Source organism: Drosophila arizonae, chromosome 2 (assembly GCF_054131065.1).
Source record: "Drosophila arizonae isolate 15081-1271.41 chromosome 2, UAZ_ARI_1.0, whole genome shotgun sequence".
Classification (NCBI taxonomy): domain Eukaryota; kingdom Metazoa; phylum Arthropoda; class Insecta; order Diptera; family Drosophilidae; genus Drosophila; species Drosophila arizonae.
In genome coordinates, this window is record NC_142922.1 from 7,128,378 (window position 1) to 7,148,750 (window position 20,373).

The 20,373-nt window shown below is 39.8% G+C and overlaps 3 protein-coding genes across 4 annotated transcripts in view; 1 reads left to right on the plus strand and 2 right to left on the minus strand.

Annotated features, from left to right (window-relative positions):
- Positions 1-274: 274 nt before the first annotated feature.
- Ublcp1 (Ubiquitin-like domain-containing C-terminal domain phosphatase 1) lies at positions 275-1,639 on the plus strand. Its single transcript, XM_018000693.2, has 3 exons — positions 275-435; positions 506-714; positions 768-1,639. Exons 2-3 carry the CDS (start codon positions 549-551, stop codon positions 1,568-1,570), a joined length of 969 nt encoding a protein of 322 aa, XP_017856182.1. The 5' UTR covers positions 275-435; positions 506-548; the 3' UTR covers positions 1,571-1,639.
- On the minus strand, positions 1,574-7,001 carry LOC108609022 (uncharacterized). The gene is made up of 8 exons (XM_018000692.2): positions 6,225-7,001; positions 4,144-4,521; positions 3,869-4,058; positions 3,458-3,695; positions 3,190-3,370; positions 2,903-3,116; positions 2,653-2,850; positions 1,574-2,600 (listed from the first exon to the last, which is right to left on the minus strand). The coding sequence occupies exons 1-8, from the start codon at positions 6,310-6,312 to the stop codon at positions 1,649-1,651; spliced, it is 2,439 nt and encodes an 812-aa protein (XP_017856181.1). The 5' UTR covers positions 6,313-7,001; the 3' UTR covers positions 1,574-1,648.
- Positions 7,002-13,389: 6,388 nt separating this feature from the next.
- The window catches only part of Cow (Proteoglycan Cow), a 49,297-nt gene continuing 42,313 nt past the window's right edge, over positions 13,390-20,373 (minus strand). The window contains exons 5-11 of one of the 2 annotated variants that reach the window (XM_018018307.2): positions 18,961-19,109; positions 18,076-18,308; positions 17,901-18,020; positions 17,680-17,779; positions 17,228-17,614; positions 15,949-16,086; positions 13,390-14,436 (exon numbers count right to left, since the gene is read on the minus strand). In XM_018018307.2, coding sequence (XP_017873796.1) covers positions 14,330-14,436; positions 15,949-16,086; positions 17,228-17,614; positions 17,680-17,779; positions 17,901-18,020; positions 18,076-18,308; positions 18,961-19,109 — 1,234 coding nt within the window. In that variant the 3' untranslated portion in view covers positions 13,390-14,329. Of the gene's footprint in view, positions 14,437-15,948; positions 16,087-17,218; positions 17,615-17,679; positions 17,780-17,900; positions 18,021-18,075; positions 18,309-18,960; positions 19,110-20,373 lie in introns of both variants that reach the window. The other variant, XM_018018306.2, reaches the window with a different exon arrangement.

Consider the following 20,373-nt stretch of genomic DNA (forward strand, 5'->3'; position numbering starts at 1 on the left):
TATTTTGATTTCATTATCAATTTTCTACTTATAATGTGAATATTGCTTAAATAAATTACTTCTAAACTATAATTTTTCAGCTGTAACGGCACGCTTGAAAATAAGTATATAAAAACATAATTTTCTACTGTGTTGGCTATAAAAATTTCAAATAAATATGTTTCGACCACCGTCCGGGCTGCATGCCGCGGGTAAACATCGATATGTGTAAAATGGCGTTGTTCAGACTTACCATAAAATAGACGAAATGAATTTGTTATCGATAAGTATTGAGCAGCTATACAAAACGAACTAGTTCAATGCTACTTTTGAGGAAACAAAGCTGTTTGAACGAATTACACAGCAGCTGACAAGCAAATAAAAATAAGATATGAATTTGAGTTCTCTATTTCTATTAAAAAAATGTAAATCTGTTTAAGCAGCATCCCAGCCAAAGTGAGTATGGAAATACAAAATTGGCGTGCGTAATATAATGAAAGTATTAACCTGATTTTCTCTTTGTCAGTTTATTTTTTTCTTTCTGCGTTTGTATAAAAACACAATTCAAAATGACAGAAGTTAATGAAATTGTTATTGTTCTTAAATGGAGTGGCAAGGAGTACCCAATATCCGATCTGACCGACCAGGACACCGTTGAAATGCTGCGCCACGAAATCTTTCGGAAAACGCAGGTGCGTCCGGAGCGCCAGAAGCTTTTGAATCTGAAGCACAAAGGTAATACAAGAACCTGAAATGCAAATTGCACGCAATAATTATTCGCCTTGTAGGGAAACCGGCTGCGGACAACATTAAGCTGTGTGCCTTAGAGCTCAAACCGAATTTCAAGCTGATGATGGTAGGGTCCACAGAGGCGGACATTGAGGACGCCTGTAGCCTGCCCGATGATATCGGGGAGGTGATTGACGACTTCGATGATGCCGAAGAGCGTGATGATTCCGTGGAGAACTCTGCAGTGTACCTGGCTAAAGTGCAGCGGCGACTGCGGGATTATAAAATCACAGAGTTGTCGCCGCCACGCGAAGGCAAAAACTTGCTGGTCCTGGACATAGACTACACACTCTTCGATCATCGATCTCCAGCAGAGCAGGGCACGGAACTGATGCGTCCGTATTTGCACGAGTTTCTAACCTCGGCATATGAGAACTACGACATAGTTATTTGGTCAGCCACCAGCATGCGCTGGATCGAAGAGAAAATGAAGCTGCTCGGCGTCACTAGCAATGAGAGTTATAAGATAATGTTCTACCTCGACTCGAATGCCATGATCTCTGTGCATGTGCCGGAACGCGGCGTAGTGGATGTGAAGCCTTTGGGCGTCATATGGGGCCTGTACAAGCAGTACAGCCCCAAAAACACGATCATGTTCGATGATATACGCCGGAATTTCATGATGAATCCCAGGTCGGGACTCAAAATACGTCCATTTCGTCAGGCTCACCTAAACCGCTCCAAAGACAGGGAGCTATTGAAACTGTCCAATTATCTGCGCCAGATTGCCTTGTACTGTAAAGATTTCAACTCCCTCAATCATCGTAAGTGGGAGCACTACGATCCCAAGAAAAATTCTTAATGCTTGCTTTTGGCATATTAGGTATAACTTTCGCTTAATTTTACTCAATTAAAGTATTTTAAAACTCAATTCGACAAACTAGAGTGTGTATCCGCCTTGATCCGCCCAGTGTACGCGTCTGGCCTCTAGGTACTCCTCGTGCAGCCGCCGACGCTCTTCCTCCAGCTTGGCCAGCCGCCGGTAACGCTGCAGCACCATGCCGCAGCCGAAGAGCAACGCCACCTGGCAGATCAGCCAGAGAATGAAGAGCGCGATCAGCAGGCTCTGGTTGATGCAGATGTTGTCCAGGTGCAGCTGATCATCAATGCCAGCTATGAGCAGTACTCCGCGCTCTCCATACAGATAGCTATTGCTGTTGGTCTGATCCGGCCCGTGGACACGCAGATTATAGTTGAGTGGCAGCTCCACCTGTGCCGTTATATTTGCCTTTGACGCAGCCGCCGTATTGTTCAATTCGTCGGGCAGCATGTCCATAACTGTTGATATATATACGGGATTCTGTACCCTGAGCTGCTCCAGCTGACGCTCTGGCCGCTCCAGCTGGCGTTTGCGTCGCTGCCAGAGGCCGCCGGAGAGAGTGACGCAATTGGTGGGCGCACAGCGCTCCACGCAGAAGCGAATCTTCACATCGAAGCTAACGTTGGCTGTGCCAGAAAACTTGAAGGCATGAAACCGGGCACGCAGCATGTTCTTCGACTGTGTGCGCACACGCTCCAGAGCCGGAAAGACGCTGGCATCTGTGGGACAGCCGCGCTCGTCTATGAGCAGCACATAGTTCTGGTTGTCCAGCGACTTGGCCACCAGCGATGTGGCTCGGAAGTCGGGCAGCGGCGCCAGCTGCAGCTCGAGGTGCTCGCCCAGCTGCTCCTTACTGTATTCGGCTACAATCTGGAGCTCCAAGTTCTGGCCAATTTGTACGTCGCTTATTTCGTGCTGCTGCGAGAGATCCACTATTTGGAGTGTGATCTGCGGATGCGGGTGGGGACCCGTGTTGCTGTTGTAGTGCACCACGCCCTCCTGTGGAAACATGCTGTGGGAGATTCGTATTAGAGTTCAAGTTGCCACATCAGGGATTTGCATACTGCTCTGCATATTCCAGCGAGGACTCCAGCGCAATGGCACTGGGCACCTGCTCCGAGGCATCTGCATTGCTATCCCGCACCATCTGACCAATTGCGTTCGTGGCGTTGTTCAGGATGCAGCCGACCTTGATGAGCCGATCGCCCTGGGTTTGCACATTCGCATTATTCTGTATGACGACCAATGCGGATATGAAGGTTCTGCAAGGGATGGGCTGCAGTTTGTGTTTAGCTGGATATCAATGTGGCTTACCTGTGGTAGGAGTGGGTCATCTCGTAGGCGCGCAGAATGCCGCAGCGATTCTCCTTGGCCTCGCTGCCGATATCGAGGCGGAGCACCAAGCTCTCGTTGCCTGTGCCGCTCGCCTGGCAGTCCTTGGAGTGCATGCTGGCGTACATTCGACCCGTGAACCAGTCCTTCGGCTTGTAGCGAACGTTCATCTCATCGCGTGTGCAAAACACCTGCACTGTGTGCCAGGGAGAGAGAGAGGTAATAATGAAAGGTGCATTTAGAGCAATTTCCATTAAAGTGATGCTCACCATCCAGGCATTTGACGCGTCGCATGTAAACGGAGTTGTCGCGCAGCTTAAGGCTACGCGGGCCCAGGGATACGATGTCCTCGGAGTGCAGCAGGCACTCGGAGCGGGTGAGCTGATTGAGATAGTAGAAGGATATGCCCTGGCAGTGGAACTTGGACTCATGTGTACAAAGCGCCTGACACTGTAATACCAAAAAGGTCATCAATCAATCAGCCAATCGATTCGAATCATGGGGCGCGTCAGCTCGAGCGCTACAAACGGGGCGCACCTCTTTTTGGGTTAGGCCCAAATATTTGGATTCCGCGTAGATGAAACTGCTGTTGGCATACAGCTCATAGGAGCAGTTGTCGTTCTCAATCGCTCGCTCGTAGCACTGGTTTTCCATGTACTCCTCGTCATAGGGCGCCGCCCGGAAGGCATCCGGCTGTATGGACTTGTCCTTGTCACTCAGCGTGCAGCGACCCAGAGTGGCGTGGGGCCGTGACGAGCGCTCCTCGCTGCGAAACCTGTGGGCGGACAGAGGACAGAGAAGCGTTACAGCTGATGAGCTACAAATGTATGAGGCGATGATTTATGACTTCACACAGTGATATCATAATCCAATGGAAACGCTTTCGCATTAAAAATGCATAACAATGGCAATTAATTTAGGCAGAAACAGCTACAAACTGTCAATTACCGCTCACGATTGTTCCGATACGATGGGGCGAACGAGGCGGAGAGGCATTTGAATTGCGTTTCAAAGAAACATCTCTCGGCGCACTCACGGCGCGTGACCAGCGTGGAAATGGTCTTTTTGCCATGGAACACCAGACTGTTCCCTGGAATTTTGGTGAGCGACCAGAGGCGACCTTTGCATGCCTCGGGCACTGCAACAAAAGAGAATGAGAATAGAAACCATCAGGGTGGGCGGCGAGCACGCCCAGCCCGAGCCCGAACAGCAGCAATACGAACCCCGCAGGCAAGTCTTTTCGTAGAACATGGCCTCGCCATCGGCCACCAAGGGCAGGTCGTGCCCGATGGGCAAGTAGCGTGAGCTGCGCTCAAAGTACGAGTAGCCGTAGCACTCGTCGGTGTCCAGCAGGTGCACATAGGCAATGCAGTCGGGATCCTCGTTGCAGCTGCGCCAGCACAGCTGGCTGGCGGGCTGCTCGTCCAGCACACGCTCGCCCAGTCCATAGTCGCCGCTGCGTCGATCCCGATCCTTGAAATTGCTGGCAGTCGGCGGGGCGTAAATCAAATTCCGTTCGCTGAGGTATTCCAGGGGCGGACGGAATCCGACAATCTTTTGCAACTGCAGCTGATGCAGCGGACACTTGAGCAGCAGCGCATCTACAATATAATGGAAGAGTGGAATATCAGCTTCGATCTATTTGCGATGGGCCACAAATGCTGCGCATGACTGGGAACCAAACATTCCACAAATTGCACATTACCTGAGCAATACCTGCATAGAATTTGGCATATCAATTACGCAAAAACCAACTGCGGTTGCGATCGTGACTCAAAATGTGCAGCCTACAATCGATACTTAATATTTTTATGATCATCGGTGCGAATAATGTGAGCTACCTATGCATAACTGAGCAATTAGGCATGCACGCACAAAAAAAAAAAAAAATAATAATAATAATAATAATAATTAAATAAATAAAATAAAAAAAAAAAAATCATATATAAAACTTTTTTTTTTTTATTTGTTTTTTATTAAATGATGAACTGTTAACCTGCGAACGAAATGGTGACTTAACTGAGATATAATCTTTTGTATCATATGCTAAAATAAGCTTAATTTTGCCTACTAATTCGACTTAATTACAAATCAAAGATATATAAATAAATTCAAAGTTATATTTCCATATTTATTTTATTATTCAATCAAAAAGTTTGGCTTTGAATTTTTGCCCTTTTCCCTTTAATCTTCACCTTGATTTTCAGGAAATATTTAAAATGTATTTTTATTCAACAATTAAATCATCAGTTTACATCTCTAGTCAATTGTTTATGTAAGCGGACGAACAATAGTTAAACTTGAGTATATCTAACACTCAGAGTTGGGGAGCATCAGAATCGCTCTCAGGCAAAACTGAAAAGCCGCACAGCTCTTCGCCTCTCGCTCTCAAGCGCTGCCTCTCTTTCTGGCACCCTCTCGTAAATTGATAGCTGCTCTTTTGGTTTTCAGCTCAAACACAATCAGCTTCAGAGTTAAATATGCAATGCAAATTCCAAGTGCAAAAATATTTTAATTGACGCATCACGTCAGCACCTGCCCAGAGTAGTTGATAAAAAATATCTTAATATATGTAAAATAATAATAATATATGAGTACTTATGACTAGAATTTAACTATTTCAAGCTATAAATTTAGTTGGTTTTTTATTTTATTTTAAATGCATTTAATTTATACAATTTCTATTTAATTCTGTAATTCTGAATTCGATTTATTCCATATTCCGGTTTTAGAATATTTATTATTTAAACAATTTTTTATATCTGTATATTTTATGTAATTCATATGCTTTTATTAAATTTTCAGTTATTTTTACTAATTTACGCAAGTTTTGTTATTGAAATATATAAATATGTACGGCTTATAAAATATAATAATTTGTATTTGCTCGACTTGGAAATACTCTGTACTTCAAAACTTCATTGGGGGTCGAGTACCCACACTGAACAGAAATCCTTAAAATCTATCAAAAAATGCTGAAACATATTTATTTCTAAACTAAAATCAGCTAAAAGCTTATCTTAGAATTCCAGAATTCTGCTATAAATAAATAATAATAACAAATAATCAATAAATTGGTTCGTATGACAATTTTGTTTCAATTTGTATTATAATAAAACCTTAAATACTTGAGCTTAATTCGTAATATCGTACAAGTCTAAACGAATTGGCCTATTAAACATTAAGCTATTCATATTTGGATACATAGGGTACAGACTTTTAAGCCTACTCGTGAATATTACTGGTGATTAGGAATAGGGCAGGCACAAAGGTGTCCATAAGCATGTTCAAATGTTGAGCTTACCACTTGTGTATTGTTGCAGCATCAATGATAATAATATTTTCAATAGCAATTTGCATGTCCATTGCGATTCACCATCTGGCTTAGGCATTGTTTTTGTTGTTGCTGTTGTTGTTGTTTTTGTGTTGTGTTTTGTTTTGTTTGCTGATGTTATTGCATTGCAAATTATTATTGATGGGGTTTTGAGTTTGAGTTTTTGAATTATTCCGAAATTGATCTGCGGCCACAATACAGAATGTAGTCCGGGCTTTTTGCCAATTGGCCCAGCTATCAATTCATGGTAATGTTTTACACTATTTAACACTTTCGATTTTGTTTGTTCGCACGTTACAGCGGCCCAGAGGCCATATGCAAATTAAATAGGAGTCGGACACTTTGCCCTGAATCTATCAATTAGCCGAATTAAGGCCGGATTGCACGAGCTATGTTTCAATATTTATACAAATAAATGTATTTTATCATGCAAAAGAAATACAATTTTTATTTATAATATTGCCATTGGCAGTGCGATTTTTTTTTTTCAAACGTCCATTAGCCAAATGCACTTTGTACGCGTTTTGTTGTACTTTTATTATTTTTATTATTATTATTTTTGTTGTTGTTGTGCACGTCTGACGAGCGCGACTTTCGACTTGCAAATAGCAAAGGCTGACGGTGAGGCTGCGACTGCGACTGAAGCCGAGTCGAGTGCTTCCCAGCCAGGTAGATCTAACGCACACACGCACACACAGATGTCTGAGTATGTGTGTGCAAGTGATATGAATGCTTCGATCGAGCGTCGACGTCGCGGCTAACCGAGCGTATGAGAAATTTCATGTCAACGTCGACTGCTGCTGATTAGATCGCTGCTCCGCCGTATCCGAAGCGAGTCGTCGAGCCGAATTGCTCGCCGGCTCTCGCTGACAATGTGCAATAAACAAAACAATTTAACGCACACGCCGCAGCGCAGGGCGTGGCCCAGTGCGTAGCTCGGTGTACAGGCAGTGCTGCCTACCTGGCTGCCAATGTATCTACAAATACATCTACATCTACATATCAATGTATGTACATGCATATCTATGTCTCTAGCCAGCGCATCTAGCCATGCATGTCGTTTACTTTTTGTGTATCTTTTGAGTGTTTGCGCAGTTGGGTTCCAGCATCGTTGACATTGTTGTTGTTGTTGTAATTGCTTTGTTGTTGTATTCAATGGCACTTTTAACAGTTCAGTGGTTTTGCCGTTGACAACAATTGTTTGTTGTTGCCCAATGAATGATAAATGCTCGATTCACATTTGTAGCAACGATATTGCTGTTGATTAGCTTTGTTACTGAAACAACATAAATGCATTCATCGCACACACACACACACACGCACACGGTTCTTTGGAAATGATGTTGTCTACACAGCGTATACGCAATTATTTCCACAATTTGCTTACCACTTTTCAATTAGTCAGTCGACAGCTACGCAATTAGAGGCGCCCTTTGCATAATTATTTCAGCGTCGTGTGCGTGACCTTTTGCGGTTTTCACTTGAATTTTACTTATTGGCAAGTTGGTCAAGGTCGCCGTCAGTCATCAGCCATCGGCTGCCCAGATGTCTTGCTTGAGCGACGATGTGCCCACATAGCATAGGTACATACATACATACATATGTGTAAATAATGTAAGGGCGGACATCATTATTATTTCTTTGTAATAAATGAGTATATAATATATACTCTATATGTATGTCTGCTCTGCTCCACTCTGGCTCTCAAACATGCAATTGCTCAATTTGGCATGCATATTTTGTGCATGTATGTACCTGTTCGAATTGAGTCTTACAGAGTAAAGAAATTGAACGTAGCATTTAAGCTGATTACTTTTAAGAGAGGAAAAGTATTTCCCTGACGTTCATGAGAACTTTAAACTTTGAGTAAAATATGACAAGAGTGAGTATATAATATTCTACACATTAAGTGTGTGGCTATATAATGCACTATACTTAACCCATCAACTTGAGCGATATTTGTTTCTAGAAAACCTACTTACATTATATTGTCTTTAGATTTTTTATATACATAGTTTTTTTTTAAAATGTTTTTAAAATGTGACAGCCGAAAAACCAAGCTGATTAAGTAAATTAGCTGGAAAATGCATTGAACAAAAAAATATATTCCATCAAATTAATTGGCAGAAAAATGCATTAAACTCTATGCGATATATAGAAAAATTAGTTTTTTTTTTTTTCAAATGAGCAACAATTAAAAAAAAAATAAAATAAATAAAAAAAAAAAAAAATAGAAAAATAAATATAAATAAATAAATAGAGAAAACAAAAATTATAAATTTAAGGTAACTATGAAGAAGTCTAGAGAATGAAGAACTCTAACTATTTAACAAGCTGATGAAATTATTCTTTTCTATGGAGAGCTCTAACTAAATAATAAGCTGATCAAATTATTCTTTTCTACTTTGTTAGTTAGCTATTATTAATGCTTACCTTGACTCCTGAGCTCTTTGCCATATGCTTTCGCTCGGCTTGATTGTCGCCCTGCGTATACGTAATTATTCATAAGCCCTGCACTCTGCATGCAAAGGCACTATAAATTATTATTGCATGCAAACAACGGAAAAACAAGTGTACATATATATATTTTTATTTATGTATATATGCTTGTAGATATGTCTTCAAATGTATATATTTGTGTGCGTGTGTATATGGAAATATAGGTCGTCATAATTTTCCATAATCGCAGGTCGAGATGACGCCATGTTTAAAGCGCCAAGCCAGCACACTAACTAGCGAAAATGCAACAGCAACGGCAACAGGAACAACAGCAATGTGAAACTGCAAAATGTGACTTTAAAATTTATGTGGTGTTGCTGCACCACTGTTGCCTTTAAAAACAAAAGGCCGCGACCGGTTGCAAGTTTATTTGTAGCAATGCCCGCCCCACAAAGCTTCGCATTTCACCTTGAACTATAAAATTAGTAGTGTGCGCGTGTGTGTGCACATGTGTGTGTGTGCGTGCGCGTGTCTGTGTTTGACTCTGTGACTTCTACCGGCAACAGAAGTGACGTATGAATAACGCATACAAAAATAAATGTTGCACAACCAACAGCACGCATTTGTAGTTGTGTGAGAGTTTATATAAGAAACATACATTTACCTCAGATATACTATGGCAATTACAACCATTACAAATTACAACCAACTCGCTATTATGCGTTCACATTAACAGTTATCAGCTGATATGTGAATGTGTAAAGGTAGGAGTAAAGGATACCAAACCAAAAGCTACTTTTTTATACAGAGAGAGGGAGAAAGAGAGGAAAAGAGAGGGAGACAGAGAAAGGAGGGAAAGAAAGAGGAAGGAAAGAGAGAGAGAGGGAGACAGAGAAAAGCGGGAAAGAGAGAGAAAGACAGATAAAGGAGGGAAAGAAAGAGAGGGGAAAGAGAGAGAAAGAGAGGGAGACAGAGAAGTAAAGTAAGTAAATTATTAAATTACACATTTTATAGTTTAAAGATATGCTTATTATTTTATACAAGACAGATTGCAAATAAAAAGATAATAAAAAAAAAAAAAATTTATAAAACAACCAAAAAGCCTTATAGAAACAATTAATAGCACTTAAAATTAGAAATCTATTTATTGTATGCATTATTGTATTCTAATTATGTAAAATATTGTATGTAAATTATTTTATCAGGATAACACTGTACAACAAATTAAGAATGCGAGGTTAACAGAAATTTCGTGCCCGTACATAAATTAATTATGTGAATCCTTGCGCAATTTTCTCAAACAAGACTCTAAGTTCCTTTGTCTGGCCAAATTTTATAAAAGCTAAGCTCTACGGCTTGATTTTAGGCACTTTGCATTAATAAGCACCCAAAGCAGTTAGTCGGGCAATCAGTTTGGGTAAGCTTAAATATGTAAGCACACGGATATGTGTATGCGCAATAAATAAATACATACATGAAAAATTAACCTACGTCGCACACTTCACAAAACTTTGCCTAATTAAAAATGCCAAAAAGTCAGGCAAAGTGTGCTGGCGTTGCTCTTAAGTGGGGTCAGACAGCAGGCAACAATGACACCAATGACACCCACACTCTAGCACTCACACACACACACACACACACACGCACATGGCTATGTGACATGTCAGACAGGCCAACAGTCAGTCAGGCCGGCAACCAGGCCATAAAGCACCGTCCAAAGTTGCGCTTGAATGCCTCAACGATGGCAACAGCTGAAGGCACACACACACACACACACACGCACTCATACATAGACAACGGCAACAGCAACAGCAGTAGCAACAGCATTAGCAACAAAAAACAATAGCAACAGCGACAGCAACAGTCTCACCCAGGCGTTGCAAGCAACTTGTCACATTGTTTGAATCACTGAATTATGCAAATAGATATGCACACACACAAGATACTCTCTCTCTCCCTCTCTCTCTCCCCCCCTCTCTCTCTCTCTGTATGTTTACCCTGTCACTAACAAAAACAGCAAAGGCAATTTGCCAAAAGTCTTTGCTATTTAACACCACACAAAAATAATCAGAAAACATTCAGTTCGAGTGACTAAGCGACTAACTAAAAGTTGCACATGTTCGAGCACACTGACTACATATATATGAGTGTGTTTGTGTGTGCGTATGTGTCTGACATTTGTTTTATACTCACCCACCGTTTGTTCTTGTTGTTGTTGTGGGCAACTTCCGGTTTGTACAGCACGCCGAAGTTGCTGTCGGTTGCACCCTTGACAATACTAATACAAACAACAGCAATAGCATTAGCCACGCCCACTGCAGCCGAGCCGCCCACTGCTGGCAGCAACGAGCGTGTGAACTTTCAATGAAACAAGTCGACTTTAAAGCAGCAGCTCGACCGCCGCGAACTGAAATTTATTTAAATCTCTGCAATAATTGTTCTGAGCGCCTGTTGCAGCTGTCTTGCGGTCTTCTGGTAGCTGCTTTTCGTATATATACCCTGTAAGCAACATTCTATGTACTACTCGAACTAGATAAAACAGTCAAAGCAGAAAGAAAATCCAGAGTTGGCATTAGAATATTCCAAATTCTTGGTGATTGATATGGAATGACTTGTTTTATAGAATTTCGCAGCTGAGCAATGGGTATCAACTAGTCAACCACTAGCCATTTTAGCTAAATCTGCTTCAATTTTCTTCTTTCTATACTCATTTTTGTTGTTTTCTTGCCTTGGGCGCGCATAAAATTAGTGGCGGAAATTTATTATTCTTGAAGTTGGCTTTAATGTCAGAAGTTAGCGCAGTTTGTTTATGCTTGCTGCGCCCGCAGCGAATCGAAGACTTCAGACAAAAGTTCCCAATTAATTAGAGACTTGGTCAGTTTATATGTGAATTTTAAACTATCTAAAAACTCTGCTTAGCTGTGTCGATCCATCAATATGCCGAACAGAGAATACAAAGCAAGTTAATGAGTAAATCTTGACGCTTAGCTGAAAAAGTAAATAGACAAGATTTGGGCGTATATTGAAATTGCATTAAATTATATTTATTGGTTTCATCGTTTTGTATATATGTATATATATATATAAATAAAACAGACATATTTCTTGATTGATTTGAATTTCGCTTATTATTTAACGCTTGCAATGTTATTATTATAAGGAAATAAATAAGAAACAAATGTGCTGAAGAAATTTATTGAAATGCATCAATGCGTATTTGTTTTTTTTAAATTTAATTGATAATATGATTTAAATAATTTCGTACTATTTATTGCATAAATCCTGTTTGTAGCAACATTATAAGCCGGAAAATGTATTGAACGAATTTAAAGTGAATGAATTGATTGAATTAAGTTGATTACATTTAGCAGTTGCTCATTTCTTATTGTTGTTGTTGTTGGATATAATTTACTTTTGGCTCACTAGAATTAATGCAATTCGCTTAATACACACGTACATAAATACATACATAAATACAATCGTGATCGTAGTATATAGTCAGTTTATAGAGGCGTCAATTTCTATTTTAAATGCAGCCAAAAACACAATTTCTACACGTTTTCTCAAATTTATATAATATATATTTAATATATATATACTTTTTTTTTATTATTAATTTTTCTTGTTATTAGTTTTTTAGTTATAAATTTTTGCTATAATAAAAAGTTATTTAAATCCAATGTTTATTTTCGTAACTCTTTGCTCTACTTTTACGCTTTGCTTTTTGCTATTATGTTGCAAGCATTTTCTTTTACGCTGCCGAAGACAATAAACGAAAAGTAAATAAACATTTATAATAGAAAAGCACCAATTCAAATTGGTATTTAATTAAATTGTAAATGAATGCACTACTTTAATTAATGCCTGTGGAATCTGATTTGCTGCCAGTTAATTGAGTATGTTGCTGCCACTTATATACTTACATACATTTAAACATATTCTTTAATCATTAATATACATATATGTGCTTTACATGCATATAAATGTATATATATATATATGTATATATATATTTGCACGCATGCCTAAGCATTTTTTTTGTATCTCTTATGGTTTTATCGTATATTAGTTTAATATGATTTATGTGGAAATTTGTAGATCTCATTGCGGTGTGCCTGGTTGCAAGTTAAGTGTATTCAGTAAAATGTTATTTCAAATTCTTGTTCATTTCTCTATTGGCATTCCATTGCCCAAATGCAAAATGTTGCTCAATGTTCCATTTAGATTTGTCTGTCTGTATTGTGTGTCTGTGTGTCTGTGTGTGTGTGTGTTTTTTCATCTGACAATCGCTAAATGAGAGTCAGACATTGCTGAATAGCTATTCTTTCAAAGCATTCCCTACATTACTTCCCAGATATGGCCAGGATTCTCTATAGATGCCAACACTTGTCCAGGCTAGCGTCTGCTCTATACCCTTCTTATGCCTGCTCCCCAGGCCTCTCTCTCCCTCTCTATACGAATTAAGCTTAGTACATATGTATGCATGCATGTGTTGGTGTGTCTACAAGTGCTACGAGGGGCATGTTCGGGGCTCGTCAAATGATATCGTGCGCAACATTTATCGATTGCAGCTAGCATGTAAAAAAAGCAACGGAACTTTTTAATACTTTTATGTTCATTTCATATATATATCTTTTTAGCTATGTGCACTGAACTGCTTTTGGAAATTTCCAGATTTTTCACATATATTCTTGCCTTCTTTTAATTTTTTTTTTTTTTTTTTTTTAAACCTATCACATAAATGTATGTTTGTTTATTGGGCGGAATTTTTAGCGTGTGTTTTTTCATTTTATTCGTATTTTCTTTTTCTCTTTTTTTTTCTTGGCTTTGTGATAGGATAGAAGAAAACGCAGAGAGGGCAATAAAAGTGTTCAATGTATACATAAATCTCTTTAAAAGCTAAAAGACGGATTCGCGTGCTATAACAGAAGCTATGGTATTCAATTACCGCAAAACTTTGCCTAACCGAGTTAGTGTGAGTGTGTGTGTATGTCTGTGTGTGTGTTGGGGTTGTATGTGTAAAGTGTTTGCTGTGCCATTTAGCTAGCTGTGTGTTGGGTAACCTTATACGTATAAGCTAATTATAGCATCTCTATAATGCCAATTTTGCGTGCAATGCGCCCAGAACTATGCCACAATTTCCCCGACCAGTGAGCAAATCAAACGATGACACTGGAGCTCAGCTGTTTCAAAACTTTCATTTGTTTTGGTGTCTTGGTGTGTGTTTACTTATTTTGGGTATTTGTTTTTGCCATTCAAACATTTGTCTTGCGAGTGTTGAATTTGCTGCTAAGTATACGCTGCTATAAGTATTTGTAGTTCTATTTGAAAACTCTTACTTGGCTACTGCACATTTATGTATTTTTTTTCTTTTTATTTTTCTTATTTTTTTTTCGATTTACGCTTTCAACATTTGCGTTCAATTTTTGTTTTTGTTATTTGTTTTATTCTTTTATTATAATTTTGGTTTTTATTTGTAGTCATTATAATAATTTTAATTTTGTTTTTTCTTTTCTTTTTTTTTTTTTTCAAGCTTACGCAGTAATGCTCGCTGATTGGATTCGACGACTCGGGGCAGTTATTGCCCATGGACATCAATACTACATATAAGCCAATACGTTGCCTGGCCGCGGCGCTTAGAAGACCAGCATTTGATCGGCGCTGCCCTCCACGCTGTCCTCGTCGTCGGCGCCCTCGTCCTCGTCATCGGATGTTAGCGAGGCGGCATTATTTACCACGGACTCTGTGCAAATGGAAAGTAAAATTCAATTTCTGCTCTGCCAAAATGTATGCCCGGCATGGCCATGGCCCCAAATTAGTTTGTTCACTGACTGTGCGGCGGGGCTGTTTGCCTGCCTGCCAGCCTGCCAGCCTGCAGTAATAAACATAAACATAAATCTTAAATGAATATTACAATGGGTCTCAGCAGATTGAGCACTAATCTGGCTTAGCTCGGCGTGCATATTGAATGTGACTCGTCTCATAACCAATTGGAATTTGTTTAGTACACCAATCGCACATGCAGCAAACAAACCTCCGGCAGTTGCTACACGCATGTGGCACGCATGGCGTATGAGTGACAAAGGTCGCTAGATATGTATATATATGTTGCAAAACTAATTCTAGTTTAAGCTTAAGCTATTAACGGCCGGACCTAACCTGTCACAGAATAAAATTAGCTTAGCAGGATAAAACATTTCTTTTTGTCAGTTTACAGCTGCCGCCTTGCTGATATGCCACATGTGTCCTTGTATCTGCAGAGCTGACCAAATATTTTATTCACTAAAGAAGAATTTCTTTTATTATCTATTTTAAGTACTTGTACTTGTACGATAAATGATATATCTTATGGTCAATATTAAGTGAAATAATTTACTCATTATATCATTCCCCTTATCTAGTCATTATTATAAGTCATACAGGCAAGTACAAGTCGCACAGGCTCAAGGCGGCCATTTAATATTATATTCAAAACGTGTCCGTATATGTTTTCATCCCTCTGTAGCCAGTGCCTTACCCTATAGGTTTGTTTTAATCTTATCCCTAACTTCTAAATAAATAACTAAATGAATATTTCACCAGATTAATTGTAACAGCTGTCAAAATGATTAATAAAATATTTACAGAAATCTCTTATAAACTTTTAAAAATACATAGATTTTACTGTTAGTGATATAAGCTAATATACTAATATATATATATAATAATAATATACTATATTTACTATATAGTATATTCTAATAATATAATGTATTCTAATAATATACTATATATTCCCAATAATATACTATGTTCTCCTAGAGCAATTGCCTTAAGATTTCATCACTGACATTTGAAACAAGCAGATTTTATTAATCTTACAATTACTATGTCAATAATCATAATAATTAATCATTGTCGCAAGTATAATGACGCCTGATTAATGTGCTACTCATAGTTTCAGATTCTGTAATACAATTTAGTTACTACTACTAGATCAGTTCGCCAAAACTCTTACTGTTATGTGAAGGTAACAGTTACAGCTATCACTGTGAATGAATTTTAAACCCATTTTCCATTTGAAGCAGGAATAAAATTAATTCAAATGCGAAGGCTAATGGGGAAATGTTCGCAAATTGAAGCGTGGTCAACACACATGCATACTCGTATATAGGGCCTAGATACGTAACCATAGATGCATATATGTATATGCATATGCACATATGTGTGCAATGCCACAATGTAGCGTGTCAAGTGTTTGTTGATGCATACTCACCGCAATTGGGCTTGCCACGTGTACGGGTGTTGGCGAACTCGACGCCGTGCTTGTCCACACACCAACAGACGCCGACCGAGTTGTGGCACTGAGTGGGCTTGTAGAATCCTTGGACGTCGCAGTCAGGTGCGTAGGCGCCTAATTAGGTTGCAGCAACAGCAACAACAGCAACAGCAACAGCGAGTAGAAGAACAATAAAAATGCGCAATTTTAGTAAGCTTTTATAATTGTCAGAGGGAAATGGGAAAGCGGCGCAAGCGAAATTCTTTGTATTTTATTGTAATAATTTGTTTTGTTTTGCTTGGTTTTTGTGTGTTTCGTACTTTTTGGGCCGTGTGGGAATACGAAGAAAAGAAAAGAACAGAACAGAAGAGAAGAGAACAGAAAATAAAATGAAGGGAAATTATACAGTTAAAGTTTATAATGGGCCAGCAACAACACTGGCGCTAGGCAAAAGGTAAAAGTTTCGTGTTGTTAGAAGTGTTTAATTTGCTGGCTTAAAAGTTGCGTTTGGCTAAAAGGTAAAAGATAAACGAGAGCGGCAAAGCGAGAGCGCATGGAGAACAATTACAAAAAGAGGTGTCCTTTTTAACTGTTGCTGTGGCTACTTATGTGTGTGTGTGTGTGTGTGCGTGAGGTATTGAGTTGTCTGTGTGTGTGTGAGAGTGTATGTATTACATTCAGGCGCTTAATTATAGCTAAAAATAGGTTAAACGTAGTGTAAAAAGTGTTTGAGAAGCGGCATAAACAAAACAAAGCGCACACAGCGAGATCAAAAGAGAATCGTGAACAGTTAGAGAGTGAGAGAAAGTTTCGAGTGTGGGATGGGGCCAGAAACGGATAAGGTAACACCCAGATAACTGTTCTAGCTACCCGCTTTTCGAGATTTGTGTTCAACATTTGTTTTTTTTGTTTTGTTTGCGTTTGCGTTTGCGTTTTACGGCGATTTCATAATAAAAACCAAATGAAAACTCATCCCCGAAATGCCGAAGACTGAATGCCCTGGCAGACAATTGAAATGAATGGCAAGCCTGATAAAAATATATATTTAGGATATATTCATGACACAGAGATTGCAATGAAGTTATTTAGAGTCTATTGTTTCTATTATCGGATATGTGGACTGAAATATTCAGACTTTGACTCTGCAAGGGCATTTGCTTGAAACTGAATTAAATAACTGAACACAACACACACTCAACTCAATCAAGAATATATATAGAGAGAAAAAGATTAGTGTTATGTTAGCTATAGAAATGTCCACCTGTACCTATCTCACCTGCAAAGTCGCCGGCGATTCTTCGTCGCACCGCGGCACAGGGGCGATCGGTCTTCTCGAAGCAGCGGCACCATTCGCGTGTGTTAATCGAGCTATCCTGATCCAGGTCGCAGGTGTCAATGAATGGCTTGATGCAGCGCTCGTTCTGATCGTGCTCCAGATCGTAGAGCTCCTGCAGCGACAGCAACCCATCGTTGTTCAGATCCAGGTGCCCAAACATCCACTTGGCCTCGGTCTTGCATGCAGGTGGGAAATGCGCCTTCGACTTTTGGCTGTGCTGGCGACGCTTCTTGCTGTCGGCCATGATCACCGAGAACCAGTCCAGCAGACGATTACCAATGGCAGTCAGCTGCTGTGGCTTGCACTCGGCCGACTTCAGGGGATAGCCTAGCAGAGGGAAAGTTCCCAAATTCATTCATGTATCTCATAATATTTCCATTTATTTCACTTACCATTTGGATTGTTTTTGTTGAACTTTTGTGGCTGCTTTTCAATGACTTCATTCTCATTGTAGACACGCATCTTGTGCTTATCCTCCTGGTATTTGGCATCCTGTAAGAGTGAAAAGCACTCGAGATATATCACCTGCGCCCCTACAAATCTATTGCACGCGCATGCCAAGTGCTGGGTGGCACAGGTATGAGGGGGGTAATGGATGGATGGATGCTCTTACCTTCTTGTAAGCCGTGTACTTGAGGTACTTGTAGTGCTTGTTGTCATACTTGATCTCTTCGGGCGTGAACGTGTACTGCGCATTGATATGATTAAAGTGACGATTGTTGTCCTCCTTATCCTGTCGGTTCGATTACGTATGTAATGCATATACAATTGTGTTTGGCTTGACTTACATTCATGATGGTATTGAAGTCGTTGTTGTTGCTGCCCATAACATTCCCGCTGCTCATCATGATGTTGTTGTTATTGCTGTCCTTGTAGGCCTGCTGCTGCTGCTGTTGTTGTTGCTGCTGTTGTTGCTGCTGCTGCTGCTGCTGCTGCTGCTGGTCCAGGCTGATCTTTTTGCTGTATTTATTGTAGCCACCACGTTCGCCAAGCCGCTGCAGTCTCTTGCCATCGGTGTTTTCTGCAAAACGAGGGAAATCGTTGAAATGGCAAAATGGCCGCCATAAAATCGCTTGGCATGGCAAACTTTTCATATCCTGGCGTTGGCCACTGAGGCGTCATTTCTATTTAATGCATGTTCTTGTTATTCCCGCGCCCCCAAGCAAACAACAAAAATAAAATATGAAAAGCAGAGAAAAAAGCCGACAAGAGTTGCAATGCGCTTTCATCTGTGTAAATTTAAAATTAATGTGCTTGATGTTGTTGTTGTTATTTATGCTGCTGCTGCTGCTGCAGCTGGCTGAATCACCAAGTGCGCTGCTCAGCCCCCCACTTGACTGCTCACTGAATGCTTTAGAACAATAAAGCTGCTTGTTGAGCGGATTATTAAAAATTCAACAATTGATTAAACTCGGCTTCAGGCAATTTAAAGCCGTAAGAACTGGGAGGTTTGCTGCCCCCTCTGGCCCACTGCAGTTGTGATTGCAATTTGAAGTGCATCCGGCCTGACGTCGAAGCCAAAACAACATGCGGCTAGGAATTGGCTCGATGCATGCTTGGCATTTATTTGGCTCCGACTTGTTGTTGGACATTTGCCAGGCTCGAACTCATCATGCGCTTGGGCTGTGGCTCTGGCCAAATAATAAAAGTGTCCCCATTTGCGGTTAACTTACCCTTGCAGGGACAGAATCCCTTGCAGCCGATCCGTATGGCTGTCGAGTGTATGCAATTGTGATAATCCAATCTGCATAGTGATGAGTAGGTCCTGTTGTCGGCGCCGCAGAGGAACATTGGCTTGGCCACGGGACACGGCTTGCAATTGCTGTCGGGAATAGAGTTAGAGGAGAGACTGTCAGTAAAGAAATCAGCACAACAAACTCAGCGGAGCGAGATAAAGGCCACAAACAACAAATAGATGACATGCAAAATTAATTTTTTATGCAAATTACGTCTGGCAGGTGAAACCGGCAGCTGCCTTCGCCTCACATCTTCTTTAAATATTTATTTAATATGCAACGCACGCGCTCCCAGGCAAACAGGCTGGCATTGCTGTCAGAGATCAAAAGCACTTAAAGCTAGCTGCCTGGGCTGGAACCCCTTTCCAGCCATCAGCAGGCATCTTTTTCCTTATTTATATTTTATAATTTGTGCAAATATTTGAGCTGTCAGGAAACGCGACGCGGATTTCGACATTTTTCCTAAAGCTTGCAAATTGAAAGAAATGTAAGATAATTAGACTTAAGGCTTGTGTTGTTTCCCTTCTTTAACAGAATTTTATGTATTTTATTGCAGTTCTTAAAATATATCAAATACTCACGTACTCAGCAAACGTTATTAGATTATTGAATTGAAATTATTGTAAGCCGATGTTAATTATAATAAACAAAATTCATTTATAATATTCACACCTTGTTTTACACGCAACTCTGCTTCTTTTTGTCGTATTTCATAATTTACATTTAATAATTTATGACGTACACGCATAATTAAGCCTTTTAAACACATAACCAAAAAATACATAAATAATAAATTCAATTAATTGTTGCATCCGCTGATGCCGACGTATACGTAATTTATTTAAAATAAAAAAAACTTGTTTCTGGATTGCTGTTCAATGAGTTTTATTGGTTGACTCGGAATAAGCAGCTAATTGAGTGTGTATTTTTCAAGTCCTTTGCATAATATTTATTTATTTTTTTTTCACTCGAATGTTTTTTAATTATTTTGCAGGATCTGCGAATTGAGCATGTGAATTGTCTCCCAGGGAAATTTGATAAGAAATCAGTTTAAATTCCCAAGACGAGGAAAATGAAGGAATGAAAAAGAAAATTATTTAACTCTGATGATACAGATTCTCAATCAAACTGAAGTGTGAACTATGCAGCATGAAATTCGATTCCACAAAAAAATAAAATAAAATTTGTATTTATGCAATACACTGCAAGTGAAGTGAAGAAGTAGAAATAAATATAGAATAAAAGCAAGTTGAAAATTGCTGAGAGAATCGGAAATGCCAAATTATTGCAGCCAACATTTGCATTGCTTTTGCAGTTGTCCAATATCGCAGCTAAGCCCAGGCAAACAAA

Excerpts from the sequence above, each read along its gene's own strand:
- Ublcp1 (XM_018000693.2), top strand. The coding sequence starts at position 549 with ATGACAGAAGTTAATGAAATTGTTATTGTTCTTAAATGGAGTGGCAAG. Across the intron at positions 715-767 it reads TTTGAATCTGAAGCACAAAG|GGAAACCGGCTGCGGACAAC; the intron begins GTAATACAAGAA and ends TTCGCCTTGTAG.
- LOC108609022 (XM_018000692.2), bottom strand. The coding sequence starts at position 6,312 with ATGCCTAAGCCAGATGGTGAATCGCAATGGACATGCAAATTGCTATTG. Across the intron at positions 3,117-3,189 it reads ACGCGTCAAATGCCTGGATG|TGCAGGTGTTTTGCACACGC; the intron begins GTGAGCATCACT and ends CCTGGCACACAG. Across the intron at positions 2,851-2,902 it reads ATGACCCACTCCTACCACAG|AACCTTCATATCCGCATTGG; the intron begins GTAAGCCACATT and ends CATCCCTTGCAG.